This window comes from Sturnira hondurensis, unplaced genomic scaffold, assembly GCF_014824575.4.
Source record: "Sturnira hondurensis isolate 20B ecotype Veracruz unplaced genomic scaffold, ASM1482457v3 Scaffold0021143, whole genome shotgun sequence".
NCBI classification, from domain to species: Eukaryota; Metazoa; Chordata; class Mammalia; order Chiroptera; family Phyllostomidae; genus Sturnira; species Sturnira hondurensis.
The window spans coordinates 22,226,806-22,245,273 of NW_028093774.1; the positions used below are offsets into that span (position 1 = coordinate 22,226,806).

The 18,468-nt window shown below is 46.8% G+C and overlaps 1 protein-coding gene across 4 annotated transcripts in view; it reads left to right on the plus strand.

Moving 5' to 3' along the window:
* Positions 1 to 18,468, plus strand: part of DPF3 (double PHD fingers 3) — a 237,377-nt gene that overhangs the window by 177,956 nt on the left and 40,953 nt on the right. For 3 of the 4 annotated variants that reach the window (XR_005064363.1, XM_037031625.1, XM_037031626.1), the window contains exon 8: positions 4,300 to 4,428. Coding sequence is in view for 2 of the 4 variants with exons in the window: in XM_037031625.1 (XP_036887520.1) it covers positions 4,300 to 4,428 (129 nt within the window). In the remaining 2 variants the exon portion in view is untranslated. Of the gene's footprint in view, positions 1 to 4,299; positions 4,429 to 7,144; positions 8,534 to 16,018; positions 16,776 to 18,468 lie in introns of those variants that run through there. The other variant, XR_005064364.1, reaches the window with a different exon arrangement.

Sequence of the window (18,468 nt, forward strand, 5' to 3'; positions counted from 1 at the left end):
TCTTACACGATCTCAGCCCATGCACATTAATCAACAGAAAACCGAATCCATCACTATGGGTGCCGCCATTGAGATACCACTCTGGCCTTTGCCCTCATTGTCATCTTGTTCTGTAAAGGGGGACTCAGTTTCCCATAAGCAGAAGCAGAATCTCTATTTAAATCCCACTTGCAAAGTCTGGGCAAGCTTCCTATTTATAGTAAAGTCCTTTTTATAATTATCTCATATATGGCACCAGGAAATTGCTCGCGGCTGGGTCAGGCTGTAGGCCAGTGCAGCCGTGCTGTGAACTTTACTTAAAGAAATTCCTGCACGAGCTTCTTGGATTATCTGGAGAAGTGGTTTTTGTTTCTCGTCTTTGCAGAGCGTATGACAGTAAACAGGGTCATCTGAAATGGATCATTGTGATAGGAACATTAAATTTGAGTTCAAAGGGAATTTCCTCTTTTATCAGGCCAACCTCAATTTTTCTTGCCTTGGGATTCCTAAACAATGAATTAAGGGAATCAGGTTCACTAAAGAGATTCATGAAATATTTTACATGCAAGGTATGGTCAGAAAGTAAAGTTTCTGCCTCTGGAATTCCCAGGAGGCAGAGAAGTGTGATTGTAGCTGAGAGTCTGTGGAGACAGACGACCTGGAGGTGAGTCCTGGAGTCGGCCCTCCGTCTCTGTGGACTTCAGTGGTTACCGCATCGGCCCAATAATCCCTACGTCAGAAATTTTTTTGTGAGAATCATGAAATGACAAGTGTGAAACATCCAGTGTGAGATCTGTTAGTTTTGTAGTGTAACAAATGTTTGCTGCTTTTTCTCAAAAAGCAGTTAAACAAGAGAGGTTGAGTGAGTAGGTGCAACCTAGTGTCCCCTTCTTAAGAGACAATGAAGCACAGTCTTACGTAATTTCCTTGGAAGTTTGTGTGTAGGATGATGGTGTTTCACCTGCTGTAGTAGGCGCTCCGTGGTGTTCTTCCAGCAACCCAGGCCTCAGCCACGCACTCTGTGCACTCTGGGAGTTAGGCACAACACGGGGCCAGATGACTGGCCGGCCTCTCTGGACATGGACCAGCTCTGCTCTCTGAGGACTAGGGAAGTAAACCAGGCAGTGAATGATACTCGGAACAGCAGATAACTCTGCCCCAGGGAAAGCAAACACAATGCTCTGTCCCTGCTAGGAGGTCCCAGGGGCCGTATCGCTGTGCTGCCTGCTTACATCTCTACCGTTTGTCTCACACACTGTTAACTATTTCCTGTGCATGGACGTGTAGGCGTTCCAGAGACGTGTTCCACATGGTCCTTGACCTGACGGCGTAGGTCATTTAATGTGGGAGACAGGGCAGGTGCATGCTTGTATAAACAAGAGAAGCATCCGTAGAAACGTTGTCAGCAGAGTGCCCTCCCCAAAGCCTGACTGGTCATTTCTGGCCAGGGAATTGGGAGAGCTACATGGGAGAAACCAATCCTAAATACCAGTAAGTGTATGAGAACCAGATGCAAAGGTGATTGATTAGTGTATTCTGTGCCTTTTTCCCAAGGTAAAAGAAGCTTTGAGCTCACTATCATGAGCAAGTAGGAACTGAAGCAAAAAGGATTTTGCTGGAAGTGAAGCATAGCTCTTCAGTATCACTTCCTGTGCTGGGTCGTTGCTGTGCTAAAATGGAACTCCCCCGTCCCCGCCCTCCTGGCCTGTCACAGCTGCACACACCAGGGCCTACAAAGGGTTTAGCACCTTTTGACCCCCTTTGGCCAGGTACTTTGTATGGCTAACAAATACATGTAATAAGGACCCTGTTCTGATTTAGTCTCCTCAGAAAACTTCTCTTCGTCAGAGGAATTAATTTCTGTTCCTTTGGTTTTTTTTTTAAAGATTTTACTTATTTATGTTTAGAGGGGAAGGGAAGGAGAGAGGGAGAGAAATATCAATGTATGGTTGCCCCTCACACATCCCCCTCCAGGAACTGGCCTGCAACTGAGGCATGTGCCCCGACTGGGAATCGAACCGCGATCCTCTGGTTCACAGGCTTGCACTCAGTCCACTGAGCTACGCCAGCCAGAGCCCTGTGGTCTTTTTATATAGGATCGATTTCTCAATCTTTGTCTGCTTTGTTCTACTAGATCGTTTCTGAATTTTTTTATTTCTCGAAGTAGTGGAGCCTCTGACTCAGTGGGGCGTTCTACCAGTGGTCTGGCGGTAAAAACTGGAAAGAATTCTCTGGGAGTCCTTATAGTCTTCATTCTACTTCTTCATCCTCATCAGTCACGAGTGATACAGTGGGCTGGAGAAAACCAGCGTCGTCGGTTCTTAAAGGCTTTGTGAAAGGGGGGGAAATCTGACATAAAAGAGAGTCCCCAAGAGAACAGAAGAGAGACAAATGGTGAGACGGGGCCTCCTGAGAGTTTTAGGGGGGTGATATGATACACGTGAGATGATTTGATTTTCATGCAGGAAGCACTTTTACTGTGACTGGCATCTCCACATTTTGTGTCTGGTTTATACCAATCATGAAATTTAACTTTGGTTTACACTCGGCCCAGAATTTAATATGCCCCACTTCTTTCTGTTCACCTTTTGATTCATTTCCGTGACAGCAGCCTCTTGGTAAGGACACCCTGAGTTTATTTGCATCATAGATGTGCCTGGGCTTGCTTAAGAGAGTTCTAAAAATGGTTCAGGTGGCAATTGAGAGAGAAGGAAGAAAGGGACTTCCTTCTGGATTCGGACAATGAAAATTTTATAGGCAGAGTAAAATTTTTGCCGAGGTACTAGTTTTTGGAGATTGGCAAAACCGCTCTGTGTGACGTGCAGATGCCTTTGAGATGCAGTGACTGATGAAGAAAAGCGGACACTTAGCAGGCCCCAGGGTGTGGCCGGTCCCTCTCGCCCCCAAACAGCCAACACTCTTTGCAGAGATTTCTCTGCCTCCCTGAAGATGAAAATCAATGGCTTGAAAACTGATTAAATCATTCAAATAGCAACTGATAAATGAATTAACCCACTATAATGTAATTCTGCAAGCTTTTGTCTTCTGCCTTTCCCAGGTAAGTTTTTCTATTCCTGGAGGCAGAGCAGAGGCATGGAGGAAGCGAAGGCCAGAGGGAATCATATTAAAGTGGGTGAATCCGTTTATCACTTACTGCCTGGATGGTGTTTCTGCTCACATATCTGCTTCCTTTTACAGATTTGTACCCTACGGGACCCTGATTAATGTTAGCCAGTGAATAATGAAAGATAGCGGACAGTGGGTATAGCAAGGAGGCGATGCCCCCGTGGTTTAGGCTGATCCCATAAGTGGAGAGACTTTTCTTCCTAGTCACAAACAGGGAGTGTTGATATGACAGAAATGTCCGCAATGGGGATAGGAAAACGGGAAAATGGGGGTGTTTCTCGCCAGGCAAAGAACCCGTCCAAGGCCTTACACCCAGGCAATAGAAACAGAATGATTTGGGTACTTGAGGATGTGTGCTGTTCTCACAAGGTTCTGGTTTTCAGATCATGGCCCCAGATTTTTCTTCGCTTTTGTATAGGACTTTCATCGAGGGGGGATTATGAGGGTCTTAAGCTGCAAGACATGCTCACTAACTCACTGTTAATCCATCCCTGGCACGAGGTGCAGCTAAGTGTCCAGTCTGATTCTAGGCACCTGGGCTCTGCTGATTAAACCAGTCCTGGCTACTTTCCCTGACCAGTGAGTCTGGACTTTTTTGAGATACAGCTGAAGAAGAGTGAGCACCTGTACCTGCCAAGATGTTGTTTAGAGTCCCCGAGAGCTGAAGATTCAGTGGCCTTTTTAGAAATGACCACCCGTTAATGAGTGCTGCTTTGAATCCTACTCAGGGACCGCAGGAATATCTCCTAAACACGAGCATCTTTCCCAAGGGCCAGGCCTAGGCACTGACCATTCTCTCTCCCTCCAGCCACACCGCTGTTTGTCCTCTGCTGTTTGGGGCCTTGGCCCTAGGAGCGGTTGCTCAGGGGTGAAGTTCACGTGCCCAGTAGGCCTTCTGGATGCTGTGCTCCTCAAGGGTTGCAGTCGGAGGAGCAGGCTTGTTATAAAAACAGAGAGCTGGCAAATCTTGCAAAAAATCAGACAAAACTTGGGGCGGCTTGCAAAACAATGGTTCTGTCACACCGAGGCGGTCACAGAGAAACCGCCCCAGGTTAACAATTTGGTTGTAACGAAACCTCAGATTCTACACTTCCCGTTCTTTCTGGAACAGATTTTGCCACACTGTGGGAGAAGAGGGGCTGGTAGAAATTCATCTCAGCCTAAAATTGGATTTTTTAAAAAATGTTTCTACAGCCCAGAAAGGACCAGACGGGACAGTCATTCCTAATAACTACTGTGACTTCTGCTTGGGGGGCTCCAACATGAACAAGAAGAGTGGGCGGCCTGAGGAGCTGGTGTCCTGCGCAGACTGTGGACGCTCTGGTGAGTGCGGACCCTTCTTGGACCTGCGCCCCTAGACCGGGGCGCCTCTGCCTGCATTGCTCTGCCCTCCTCTGAGGGGGTTGCAGGTGGAGGGAGGGACGGTGGTGGCGGCGGCGGCGATTTTAAGTGGAGGGGGGTTTTCAGGTCATCTGAGATTTTTCTTCTTTGGGTCTGAAGAAACAAAAATGATGCCTTGGGATCCAGGGAAAAGCAAAAGGAGAACATTTGGACTTGGTGTTTGGCCTTTTCATGAAGTGGATATTTCTGTGTGTGTTGTGGACGACCATGCGCTAGTGTGGAAACACCTGGGGATCCGGGCAGCGTTCTCGCTTATGTCGGGTGATGTACATGTAACGAAAAGACATGTTTGTTCTGCGGAACTGCCTGGGCCGCAGTGGAAGAATATGGAAACATAAATACTGGGAGAGCAGCCACATCTTGAATTGTAGGAGTCGGAGACCCCTGCGCTCCTCGGTAGTGGCGTAAATGCCACGTCCCTTGGCCACTCACCCTGCTCTCTGCTGTGGAACGAAAAAGAGACCCTGGTAGGGCAGAGGGCCAGCGTTCTTAGGGCAAGTCGGAAGTTTACTTGGCATGTTTTGAAATTTTCATCTTTAAAACTAAATTTTCATTTTTGAAGAGTAAAATAATGAAAGACCTTGATCTTTTTCTTTCATTCATAAAGTGAGTTCATATTTTTAAGTTTTATTCAAGCTATTGGTTGTTCTTCAGTTCTGACCAAGCCATTACTTTTGGCTGGTTGTAGTTGGTTGGGATTTCTTTTTTTATGTCATAATTAGGCCAAAGAAGAGGTTTCACACTCATATTTGGTTTTGTCAACTGCTGATGTCGTAGGTGGAATACAGTTCAGTTGGGCCGGTGGTTCCAGCAGCCGAGGAGTCGCCGTCCCTTTCCACATTCTCCCCCGGGTCTCCTCTGCTCCGAGTCCCAAGGAAAGGACTGAGGCAGCCATGCCTGGCTTTCCTGTAGTAGCTCAGTTCTTCCTTTGGTTTGTCCACAAACCTTAGGCGCCCCCCCCCCCCGTCCTTTTTTAAATATGCCTTTAGTGTTGTTCAGGATTCAAGACTGACTTGAGTAGCAAATCAGTGATTGAAAAAGGACTGGTTTCCATTGCATACAGCTCGCAACATCTGACGCCCAAGGGCCCTGATGGGGCAGCTGTCTGTGCAGTGCCGTCAGCTCACCTGCCTTGCAAACACGATACCCAGGTGGAACTTTTTACTCTCCCGGTTCCAGCTTAGAAAAGAGGGTCCATGGGAATAGTGGGCTCTGGGGTATAGATATTTAGAAAGAAAATGCAACAAATGAAATTCAGTGTTTTTAAAAAGCGAGTGACCCCTCAGAGGTGGGGTGACCCGGCTGCTGGGGGACTGGTCAGAGAGGGCGGCTTCAGCACGCTCGGGGCAGGCTGCTGTGACGTCCCCGGCCTTCCCTGCAGAGGATGAGGTGCTTGAATTGGATTCGTGGGGGCCCAGAAGTGGGCAGCGGGTTTTTTTCTATGCAAAGCCTCTTTCTTCACAGCCTTTACTCAGCTTTTTCTCACCAGGATGTGTGTGCTTTGTGACACAGGGGCCCCTCAGGCGGATAATTTAGTTAAGATCTGACTCTGATTTTCCTGACATAGTTGGTACTTTGGGAATGGACCAGGTGGCATTGCCCATGGGGTGTGCTTGGTAAGCAGGGCGAATACTTACTTGTCTAGGGTCTCCCTGGGGTCCTTCTCAGGGAGAGTGTGGAGCTTGGGACAGCTGTCTTCCAGTCCATCTCAATTCCTCTGCTTCCTGGGGACAAAGCGGGGTTCCTGGTACTGGCAACAGACGAGGCACGGCATGACCCATGCTGGGAGCATTGGGAGCACTCCCGGGTCCATTTAAAATGTGGGAGTTTAAACCTGAGTTTTGCAGATTTCAGGATGGAAACCCTATTTTTCACTTTGTGCTGAGTTAGATTTGACAGCTGTGGACTTCCTGAGGTAAAAAAGATCTGGGTGTGTGTGAGTGTGTGTGCACGTGCATGCGTGTGCACACACATGTGGCTGGGTGAAGATCACAGTAACATTGTCCAGCGGTTAAAGAAAACGAGGGGCTCTTAATATCTCCCACGTGTCAGAGTTTTCAGCTGCTGTTTGCTTTCAGTGCAAATGACCTCCCTGGTGTAAGGGCGGCCTGGAAAGGGTATGAGAGAATGGGGTTAGAGGCAGGTAGAAATAGGAATAAAACTGAGGGGGGCTCACCCACTGTGAATGGGCCGACAGTAATACCTTCGTAGAGGTGACAGAGTGAAGGACAAACACTGTGCAATGAAACACCAATGGGAAACACCAGAAAAATACCAACCAGACTTAAAAGCCACCAAGTAAACTCATTGTCTGGGGGGTGGAGTGAATGTGTGTGTGTGTGTGTATCTGGAAGAGAAGGAGGACGTGTCTTGGGTGAGACTTCCACTGTCAGAGCTGTGGACGGATATACCGTGCTGGACATGACGCCGCCTCAGGGAGGGAGGAGTCCTTTCCCCTGCAATGTTGGCTTTGTCCGTGCACCCCAAATCCCGGTTGCCAGGTGTACCCGTGAATCTCTTGGTGTGAAATGGTTTATGGTCTTGCTATGAAGAATAACATTGTGATAATATAATAAGAATATTAATAATGCTGTCTGTTGCTTAACCCATGTGCTGATATATTCATCATACGTGTCAGCTCATTTGGGAGGAGAAGGCAGTAAGGAGAAGGAGGCAGCGGCCGCAGCACGCACCACGGAGGACTTATTCGGTTCCACGTCAGAAAGTGACACCTCAACTTTCCACGGCTTTGATGAGGACGATTTGGAAGAGCCTCGCTCCTGCCGAGGACGCCGCAGTGGCCGGGGTTCGCCCACAGCAGATAAAAAGGGCAGTTGCTAAACCCACGAACAGACTCTGGGCAAATAGCCATCACCCTCTGACTTTGGTCGTTGTTCTGGTTTTGATATATTTTTTTAAAATGAAAGACAAGTTTAGGTTTTCTCTTCATCCTTGCTTTTTCCTCATGCCTTCCACGCACCCCTGCCCCCTTCCCTCTGTTTTGAGTATGTACAGCAGAAGCACAAACTACTGAAACACAGCAGAACAAAAGAGCCAAGTAGGCCCTCAGAGAGATGGCATCGTGATACACTATTTATTTTCCAGAGGAGTGGGAGGTTAGGCGAAATGTCTCTTTTTGGGGGTGGGGGGAGGGGATCTTTTTGACAGGAACAGAGTTGATTTCCTCAGTTTTCATATTTATTGGCAAAATGAAGAGAGGAGGAATATTGGGGTTTGGAAACAACCAATTACATTAAATAAATTATTATTTATATATTCTAACTACTAGAAACTGACTTTTTTTTGAGAGAGAGAATGAAGGGAAATCAAAGAAACTGAAGTAATATCTGTTTAGAAGAAGCCACTGGGGGGGAGGACTGGTTCAAGGAGACCCCGTTGGGGGGTTTCCTCGACGGGAGGTGATTGCACTTTCGGTGCCCCACAGCGTGTGTGGCTCCCCACGGCACACCCCTCCCCATGTCTCGTCCCTGACCTTTCCGTCTTCCTCCCTGCTTACAAGGAAACGTCAGCAGTTTCTGAGAAGTCCTGGGCCCCTGTGTGTGGCCTCCCTCCAGCACAGGGGGCCCCATGAGCAGTGCCTCCCGGGTTCCTCCTCTTCATCAGCAAAGCCACTGTTCTGTGGTTGCTGCTTATTCCTCACTTTCCTCCTGGTGAAGGAAGAGCAATTTCCAAAGGCAGGAGTGGAACATAAGGAGAAAGTCATGGACTCAGCAGTGAGAAAACAACCCGAGGCTGCACTTGTAGAAGAAAGAATGATACCTGAAGTGTATTTCCCTCCCCCCTTGCCCCTGTTTACAAACATATAAATTCCTGTTGGATGATCGAGTCTCCTGTATTTCTTCTATTTTTTTTATAGTGCCCTCCAGGCACTTTGTTTTATGTTTCCAATAGCATCTCCTGAAATAAACCAAAGCCACACTTGTTCAAGGCCCCTGGGGCAATGGAGAAGACCGTCCATCTTGTTGGCAGTCCCAGGAATGAACCACTCTGCAGTCCTGGTCAAAAGGTACGTCTCGGTCGACCTGTGTTACCAGGAGGGCAGAACCATCATAGTTGTTTATTTTCCCCTTTCTTTCCCCCCCCTACCTTGTGTTTTTGCTTTTCTGGGGTTGGACCCCTCGGTAGTGGGGGCGGCTCCTGAAGAGTCCTCCACCCGCCGTCTGCCATCTGTGCGCATGTATCCCCACGCAGGCCTGGGCTGTGTGAGAGGACTGAAGCTTGCTTGGGGCTCTGTGTGGAGAATGGGGGCTTTCGGCTCAAGCGTAAGAGAAAATGGCTGGGCTGGTGCTTGACTGACTGCCTTCACTGGCTACATGTGGAGGGGGGGCGTCCAGGGAACTGACTTGGGAGTTGGCTGCTGAACTTGGGTAGGAACGAGGGGACATGGCCACAGGGAGATTGCATGTTTACGCTGACGTTCCTTGCTTCAGGTACCAAGCAGCTAAAGGAAGCATCCAAAATAAAGCAAATTTCTAATTAAGCACAACACTCAACTGAACTAACCTGAAGATTCTGAACTCCCACCAAGTGTGGTCACGTTCTTTGGTCACCCTGAGAGCACAGGTTCAGAGACATGGGCACTGCCATCTGGCTTGGGTTGGGAGATGAGAGGGGCCACCCAGGCAACAGGCTACTTTTAAGGGTCTGGGAAGATCTGCTTTGATAATCTAGCCTTTGCAGATCCTCCTGAATTAGACCTCTCCTTAAAGTGAGCAGCCAACCGAACAAAAGCCAAAGTACAGGACCAAGCAAAGAAACCCACATGTGGGCCCTTTGTGCTTCTCTGGTGGCCCGAGACAGAAAGGGCCCCCACTTGTCTCCTGCTTCAAATGTGTAAGTGCCTGCCTGGGCTTTTGTTCTCAGTTGTGAGAGAGTGAAAGTAACCACCTCACCCGCCTCTGGGATGCTCTGCCTCACCTGTACGTGGCCCTGTTCGTAGCACACAGCGCGGACCTCCAGCGGTTAGCACGCCTGCGTGCACACGGTTGGAGAGCCAGTGTCGGTGGTCCCCCTGGTTTCTGCTAAGGTGATGCGGCCCGCCCGTGCTGTCACTCTTGGCCTGTGGACTTCGTCTGTTTTGTCACTTGGCGCCATGGCATCAGGCTTCCTCTCACTGGTGAAATGGGAGCCTCCGTGTTGATAAAAACATGTCTGACCAGTCTGTACTAGCCTTGCAGTCTGTCCAGTTGTTTATAGTCCTGAAATTCTCAACGACAGCCTACTTTTAAATTTGAAAACAATTTTAAATCTACATAATTAAAAATTATGAAAACCCACCTAATTTCAGAATCTCGCTTGGCATTCTAAAGGGGAACAGAGCATAAAGAACTGTTTAAATTACGGAAACTCCTGTGGGAAGATTTACGTGGGGATGGCTAGTGCTTATCTGTTTCATCTTTACTAGTATAACTTGATCTTCCTTTTCTCCTGTCCGTGATTAGATGTCCTCATCTTCCTCAGTTGGTGTCGCCAATGTGAGCATAGTAATGCATCTTAGTGTTGCCCAGGCACCTTGTCTCACCTTGCTCATAGTATACAGATTCAGAATTTGCATCCTTAAAAAAAAAAAACTTGGAAGGGACGTTCAAGATGATCAAGTTCAAACCTTTCATTTTCCAGTTGAGAAAGAGCAACTCAGAGAGGTTAAGTGAGTGAAGTTTGAGAGAGCAGAGTGGGCATTGCTCTGCAGCAGATGTCTTAAGGTGAGAGAAGGAAACTCAGAGGAGGCAGAGCAGGAAGAAGCTGGCTGTTCTGTTTCCAACCAGCTTGCCAGTTGATGTTGTTGTCTTTATCCCCTTTTTTCTATATAACAATGGCCAACATTTATGTGCCAGACATTGCTCTGAGTCCTCCCCCTGGGATGGTTTAGTTAATCCTCATGACTGTGCTGTGAGGCAGGTGTATATATTATCCCCAGCTTACAGATGAGGAAAGTGAGGCTTAGTAGTAAGGTTAAGAAATGTACTGATGGCTTCACAGCTAAGAGAGTCAGGTTTTGATCCCTAGCACCCTGACTCCAGGATCTCCTATGTACACTTACACCGTTGTTCTGTACTGCCCTTGCATATTCCTGCATATGGGACATAGGAATATAATACTCCTGTGTATGTAATACACATAGGAATACAAAACATTTATTTATTGTTTAGCTATTCATTATAAAAGCGAGAGACATGGGAGTTATTTATTTGATGAAAGATTTGAGAACTTCTTTGGATACCATTTCAACAGTGATTTGTTATAGATTACACACAAGAATGTCACCGTCTCTAAATAAAAAATTATCCTTGTCATCTAGAACTACTTTGGTGCCTCCAGGTTCTAGGAGAACTTTATCTCCAGCTGTTACAGTGATTGGTTGAAGCTCTTCCTGTTTCCTGTCGAGCCCCGTCCAGCAGCTTCCACTGTTGCATGTGGGACGGGAGGTTTTCTGGGAAGCCTGATGCCTCCGTTGGCTACGGTTACGGCTGCACTTTCAACGAATGCTTGGTCAAAGGGGGAGGATACATGTGTGTATATCTCCCTCGATTTTTCTCAGGTCCAGTTGAAGAAAAAGGTGTTTGTAAGGAATGTACAAGTTGCTTTAAGTGGTAACCTTATTAAAGGATTAGCAGAGTAAGCAATTAGATCCTCGAAAGGAAAATTCCAGTGAAAAGTCTGTACAGAATATTATAGAAAGCTTGACTTCTAAACCATCATTTCTAGACATGCCGTCCTGATGCCCATTAGGAACAAAGGTCTCCTTTTGTTTTATCCCTGGAATTGTAGCAGCTGTGTGAGCAGTTGACACATCTGTTGTTGCTTTTGTTAAATAAGTGTCACTACTCAAAACTTAAGACAAATGAGAGTCTTGAAGGTGAGAAAGATTTAACTGGTTTCCCTTGTCCTCGACTCAGTAAGGCACCCACCCAAAAGGCGCAATGTTCCAGAAATGCCATCTATTTTCTGCGTCCCAGCCCAAAGGTAGGACAGTCAAAGATCCACGGCTTTCTAAATTTGTTACAGCATTCGCATCCCCTGGCGGAATTGTTGATGAAAAGGTGATTATGGTTGTTGTCTGTCTGGTGTTTTTGCCTACTTAGAGCAATCTAATGCTTTATTTCTGTTATTGATACTGGGCAGAGAGCAGTCCCTGTAATCACTGTAACACTGGGGATGAGAAATAAGCATTTCATTTTCTAAAGGCCCTTTAAAGTCAGTAAAGCAATTTGCTACTGGTATTTTAGAGAGAAGGATTTAATAAAACTGTGACGTTCACATCAGTAGTAACCCTATTTAAGTGTTCCTGCTTACTTTGCATCTCTCCACGCACCTAATGGGCTGCAGCCCAATACCACCCCTGTATAGCACTTGAGGGAACACGAGCCCGGTACTCGAGGCGAGAACTAAGGGCTGTTTGGTGGTTCTCACTTCATGGTGGAGTGAAATTAATTAATATGCCTCCTGTTACATCTGATGAATATGATCTTGAACTTGTACTTAAGGTTGAGCGGGCTCATGTGTTAGGCATTTTTTCATAGGGGATTTTCTTTCCCTTTCTTTGTGAGTGCTGTTACTTGTATAATTCCTGAGTGAGGCATTTTTGATCTAGTGAGTAGAAACCTGGAGGAGAAATGAAAAGTTCTGGGTTTGGTCTCAATCCCGTGTGATTTCGCCATGCCTCTCTGCCTCAGTTTCTCTGTGCCTAGCACATGGGTGTTTCTTACCCTACCCCAATACATAACCAGCATTCTTTCATGGTGATTCTTTAAGCAACCCTGTGAGTAGGCTAGAGGTTATTTGCTCTCCTTTTACTGATGAGGAAACTGAGATTCGACGGGTCAGGGGACTGGTCTGAAGTGCCGGGGCAGGTGGCATCTGGGTCTTCTAATACTCTGTTCTCAGTCTATACTGACTTCTCCATTGATCACATTTCAAAAATTTCTTGAGTAAAATCAGTAAAGGTCTTTGAGATCTTTCATTCAAGACTTCACTGGATTGAGAGGAGGTATTTGATGCTGTAAAAATAAAACAAATCTAAGCCCAACCTCTAATCACATTAGAATCCTACTAAGGAATAGCAGTATCTAAGTCTTCCTGCTTCTGAAGAACTCAGACTGAGCTTTCCAAATGACCCTTGTTTTGGTGGTGATGTTGGGGTGACAGTGAGGGTGGGAGACGGGAGGTGGCTGGGAGTGTAAACACTTCAGGCCCTTTTTCAGTCACAGGCCTAAGTGCTCCAACACTGACACATTGACTCACATGAAACTTGTGCCTAAGAAAGGTGACTTCTGACCATTTACTCCAATAGCAGTCCAGGAGGAGTCACTCTGCTCCACTGATTCACGGAATAGCTGAGGATGATGGGAGATCCCTGTCAGAACTCAATCATTAGCTAAAAAGCACTGTTAGCAAGTAGGTTTTCAAAGTCTCTCAGTACTGGTCCTTGACCAACGACTAAGACTTACATTTTTAAAAATTTTTGAAATAATTTTTACAAAAACTTTCACAGAGTACAAAGAATCTCCATAGACTCTTTACCTAGATTCTTCAAATAACCCTAGTACAGTGACCACGCTCAGGAAGGCAGCACCGATGGAACATTCCAACCCGAGACCTCTTCAGGTTCTGCCAGGTTTCTCACTGTGTTCTTTCTCTGGTCCATGGTCCAACCCAGGTTCGCCTGTAATCTGTATATAACTTTGATACTTTTGAAGAGTACTGGCTAGTTATTTCATAGAAGGCCCTTAATTTTAGGTTTGTGTGCTGTCTCCTGACGATTAAAATCAGGCTCTGCAATTTGGGTAAGAATACTACAGAAATGATACCGCCGCCTTCTCAGTGCATTGCGTCAGGGTGTGCAGCATTGACTTTATCCATTACTGCTGGCTCAGACATTGGTCTTTCAGCTTAGGTCAGGCTAGTGTATTTATAGACCTTGGATAATAATACTTTCGTTCGTATGTGCTTTGTTTATTTGGCCACTAGGACCTGGGTAACAGCAGTCTATACGACTGCTCAGCCCTGTGAAGGGTAGAACAAAATCAAACTTGGGCCTGATGGATTAATTGTCCAATAGAATTCCTTCCAACCTAGTTGGGAAGGCTAGATACTCACAAGTAGTTGAAGTGTGTAAGTGTCATGGGATGATAATGTGATTATTTTTGCCATGGATCAAAGTAGTCAGGGAGATGCTCTTGGAGGAAGGTATCAGCAAAGACATCTGGATTGACTGTTGCTATTTAGTCTGTAGGCAAGAACGTCTCTAGCCAGAGAGAATGGGGGTAGAACTGAACAACAGGCAAAGCTGGGAATTACAACCCGAATGATGTTAAAATGTCAAAAATCACAATGTGAGAACATGCTTGAGTGTTGTTCTGTGGCATTTTGTTGATGCCGCTAGTATAGTGCTTATGGCAACATATTAAGATTGTATTTCTCATGAAACAGGGTGTGTGTTCCTTGAGGGCAAAGATGGTGTCATTCATGTCCCTCGGACAGTGCCCAACAGTAATGCACCGTAGTTATTTATGGACATAAACTGAGGACTGAGCAGTGTTTCTGAGCTCATTGGTGGAAGGATTTAGCTTAATAAATACTGCTGATGGTGAGGCTGGGGAGGTCATACATACCTGGACGAGGCATCCAGTGGTCAAGTGAGGTAGATGAGGCCCAGGGGGCAGTGAAATGTGTTGAGTAGGGAAGGAGGAGAATGAGGGTGTGAAGGTAGGTGAGGGCCACACTGAAGACGTATGGAGGGATGGAAGTCAGCCTTCTTGAGAGGGACTGAACAGAAGAACAAGAAAATGGCAGGGCATTTCTAGGGGGCTGCTGTTGGCTCCACCAGGAGAAATGAGAGAGAAAATGGATGTTAGGAGCACAAAGCCGGGAACCAACCAGCTATTTTCTGGGTGGCTTAAATGGGCAAAAGAAGAAAGGTGTGTGTGTGTTCCGGGGGGGGGGGGGGGATCAGCGGTGGAGGAAATTGCAAGGGCATGGCGTGTGGTTGTTAGGCAGACTCACCAAAATGATGACAGGTGACCTCTGACCAGAGGCCTTAGGGGCACTGGGAGAGGGTTAGAAAGACTCCTGGCAGGGGTAAAATTCTGATTGGATGTCCAACAAGAGAACACTCGACAGGCACTGTGGGGGGTCTGGGGAAAGACCCAACTGGTTTTATTACTGGAGTGAGTGGGCTGGAGGCAGGTAGAGGAGCAAAGACATGAATACTAAGGAAGAGGATGGGAGTCAGGGAAGGGAGACCAAGCAAGCAGATCTGTGAAGTGAGACGGTGGGGTGGGGTGGGGTGGGGTGGGATTTGGGGGGAAGAAACACAGACAGGGTGAGGGGAGGCCTAGGTGGCAGATGGAAACCAGGCCCTCCTCAGCCTCCCTTTGGAAACATAAGTGGATAGTCCTGGCATCTAACATGGGAAGTCCGTCTAACCCAGTCCTGCATGTCTGAGCAGTGAGGGGTGATCCCATGGGTACTAGAAGGACAGGAGGTGGGTGATGGTGAGTTTCAATTTGGAAGAGGCTGACCTGCTCATTTGATTTTGAACTTTGTTCCATTTCTGCTTGGCTATTTTCCCGTTGAGGCCCCCACCCCCCTTCCTTTCCTCCCTCCTTTGCCACTGCTCTCAGTTCTGGATGGGTACTGTAAGGGCACCCACCTCTGCCCTTAGGAACTGCTTCTGGGGTGAAATGTGATAGTACTTGGTTTTATTGCTTACTCTTTTGTGCCGACTACTCCATTCCAAAGATGGAAGTAACTTAGATTTCATTTCAGAAGCAAAATCCATGTGTGGTTGGTCCCCAGTCAGACTAAAGGGCCCACCCAGTTTGAACTGCCACCAGATTCCAAGTCTGTCATTTAAAATTACTGAGCTAGTTGAGGATTGGAATGGACCTCTTGGCTTGGTTGCTTCTCTGAGCAATTCAGACTCCCTGGACTCACTGGGAACACTGTTTCGGGTGAGGATGTGTGCGTGAAGCAGTGTCCTTTCGGCCTTGGACCCAGTGGGGCATTAGTTGGGGTTCTTTGTGACTGCAACTGGCCTGATACCATAGCGCTACTCATTTCTACTTAGGTGACAGGAAGATAGATTGCATAGTAATGGTTCTCCTGGGGTAATTTAACAGTGAAAAGATGTAGTTTGTTTGGTTTCCGAGTGGAGGAGAAAATAAAAAGATTTCGCCAACCCCCAGTTCTGCCTCTCGCACCACCTAGGAGTTAAAAACCCAGCCCTGCCCTCTCTGTCTCTCGTGTCATTCAGTGACCGGGAGCAACTGCCCCGCCCTGGTCCGGGCTGTTTCCGTGCTGCTGATGTTCAAGGCACGGGAGATACAAGTCTGGTGTTCATCCTCAGTGTGGCAATTCGTTGGTTGTTTTCTTTCCTTTGATTCCTTTTTAATTCATTTCATTTCCGCTACCCCCTTAATTTTATTCTTTCCCTTTTAGGTAGTTGTCTTGTGCTGTTGTTTTTTATCTTTCGTTGCCTTTCCCTCTGCAGTCAACTCCCTGGCCCGGGGACCCGGCATCCTTCAATCAAGCCGTTTCCAAAGAAGGCGAAAAGAAGGCTCGATGATTTGCGCCGCCTCCTCTTCCTCCTCTTCCTCTTTCCTTGCCCAGCCCCCTCCTGCACGTGTGTTTCAGCCAACAGAGGAGCTCGGATCGTGCAAAAGCCCCCTCATCACAGCTCAGCTCAGCCCAGAAAAGTCGGGAATGGCCTCAGTTTGTGCAACACGAAGATTTTTTTTTCCTTTTTAAAATTCTTCGTTACATTTTCTTTAAATATCTGTGAGAAAGTGCCCAGCTCAGACTGGAATTGCTCTACAAAGAAGTAACTGAAAATGATCTGATGGGAAAAAAAAAGAGTTAACTATTTTATTTATTTCACTGTTTAAGAGAAAAATGTGCTGATGTGGCACAGTATTTTTATTTAAAGTAACTCATACTTCAAAAGCGAAAAGAAATTTTGTGAAGACATGAAGTCAAAAGCGTGCTTAATGTAAAATAAAGACCGCATATTAACTCTAAGGAAAAATGCCCCGCATTTATATTAAGAAAATAAAGCTCCACTCTGCTTTCTCAGGCTTTATGAAAAGCCATTCATATATGTGCTTTAGGTGTTTTTGTTTCTGCAAGTTGGATGTGGTAAGTGAGGAGTGGTCAGTTTTCTTATTTAATTCTTCAAAAGTCTGTCGAAAGTGTTGGTGACGTTCTATGATTATGTTAAGCCTTGACTGATATAAATTAGCCACAAAGGCTACCGGCAGTCTCTCTACCCCACCCCCTCAAACCCTCCTCTCCTCACCCCAGGCAAGCCGCATTTATCTGGATGTCAAGAAGCAGCCTGCCTCCTGGATATGGTGTCTGACAAGGCCTGGTTCTGAAAGGAATTCCATCTAGTGATTAAACATATCTCTGCAAGCTCATAGGATTTGAAGACAGACACCTTTGTTTAAAATAATGCAGTGTCTTGGCTGGTGTGGCTCAGTGGATTGAGCGCCAGCCTGCAAACCTAAAAGGTCACTGGTTCAATCCCCAGTCAGGACACATGCGTGAGTTGCCTGCCTGGTCCCCAGTTGAGGGTGTGTGAGAGGCAACCAATTGATCTATCTCTTACACATGAATGTTTTTCTCCCTCTCTTCCCCTCTCTTTAAAAATTAAATATAATAAAGTAATTCACTGAAGGAAAAGGGGGGGTAAAAGACGACAAAGTAAGCAGCAACTGAGATGATACTAATTTGGTCACTTAACAACTAGAGGAAACTGGCAAAGGGAATCTTTTGCTAAACTGGCTTCAGAGACCTGCGACCTGAGTGTTCCCAAGGGCAAGGACATCCGCCCCAAACAGGGAAGCCTCAGATGCAGTTGTTTGTGGGGGCAAAGGAGAAAGGCGAGCACTGTAACCTGTCCTCCTATGGCGGTGTCAGTGGGAGTGAGTGTCGTGGCCTCTGAAATGTGATCCAACATAATGTCTGTGGCCTAATGAGGGCGCTGGTTTGACTGGTTGGGGCACTGGGTTCTACTCTGGGTCTCTTACATGGCCATTCTCGTGGGTTCCATTCACTTCTGAGCAATCAGAGTAATAAATGAACAGTCTCATGCCAGATATTCTTGTCAGCTAAAGTCCTCGAGTGACTGTTGCTGGAATGGTTTGGAACCTGAGAATCTCTCTCTTGCCTTCGAAAGGGGAGTTTGGATGGGCACCAGTATCCCGCCAGCCCTTTCAGGTTTCTCAATCCAGGCCAGACTTCAAGAATGAGATCACTGAGAATGTCTCTGTATCATTTTGTAGCCCTTTACGGTGGCGTTTGCTGATAGGAAATGCCTTCGTTAAAAACGCTAATAATTATAGCAGTTTGTTCTCCAACCAACCCCACAAATTGTGTGTAGAATTGTGATAAAGCTTTGCCTAATGTAGGGTTTGTATCAAGTTTGTGTGAGTTCCTGTTAAATAAAAGCCTGTTTCCAGTGCTCCTAAGGCATCTCTGTAAATTGTGCCTTACCAACTTCATCCTCCTTGAGGTCGACTTTCATACCGTCCTATTGAAAAGACTCCTGAGAGGATTCTGCCCACTTGCTTGCCTGGGATTTGTTGAACCCTATTGTTGTAGTTAGCAGCATGGCCTTAGAACAGTGGTTGGCATTGGTTTGACTGACAGGCGGTAGTGGCATGGCAAGTAGGCAGTGCCCAGCGTTGGTGCCAGTGTTGGCTCTGAGTCCACAGTTGCTGTCACCAACCCACCACCACCACGGCCATCAGCACCTTCTCTATGGCCAAGATAGATTTATGGAGAGCCTTGTGTGGGTACAGAGGTAATAACCTGTCCCAACGTGGTTGTCCCACCATGCCAAGAAGAGTTTTGCACAAGAACGCAAGCTTTAGTGTGTGTTTGGAAAGTGCTGGGTGGTTAATGTTTCCATTCCCTGAAAGCTGCTTTTGACGTAGCCTC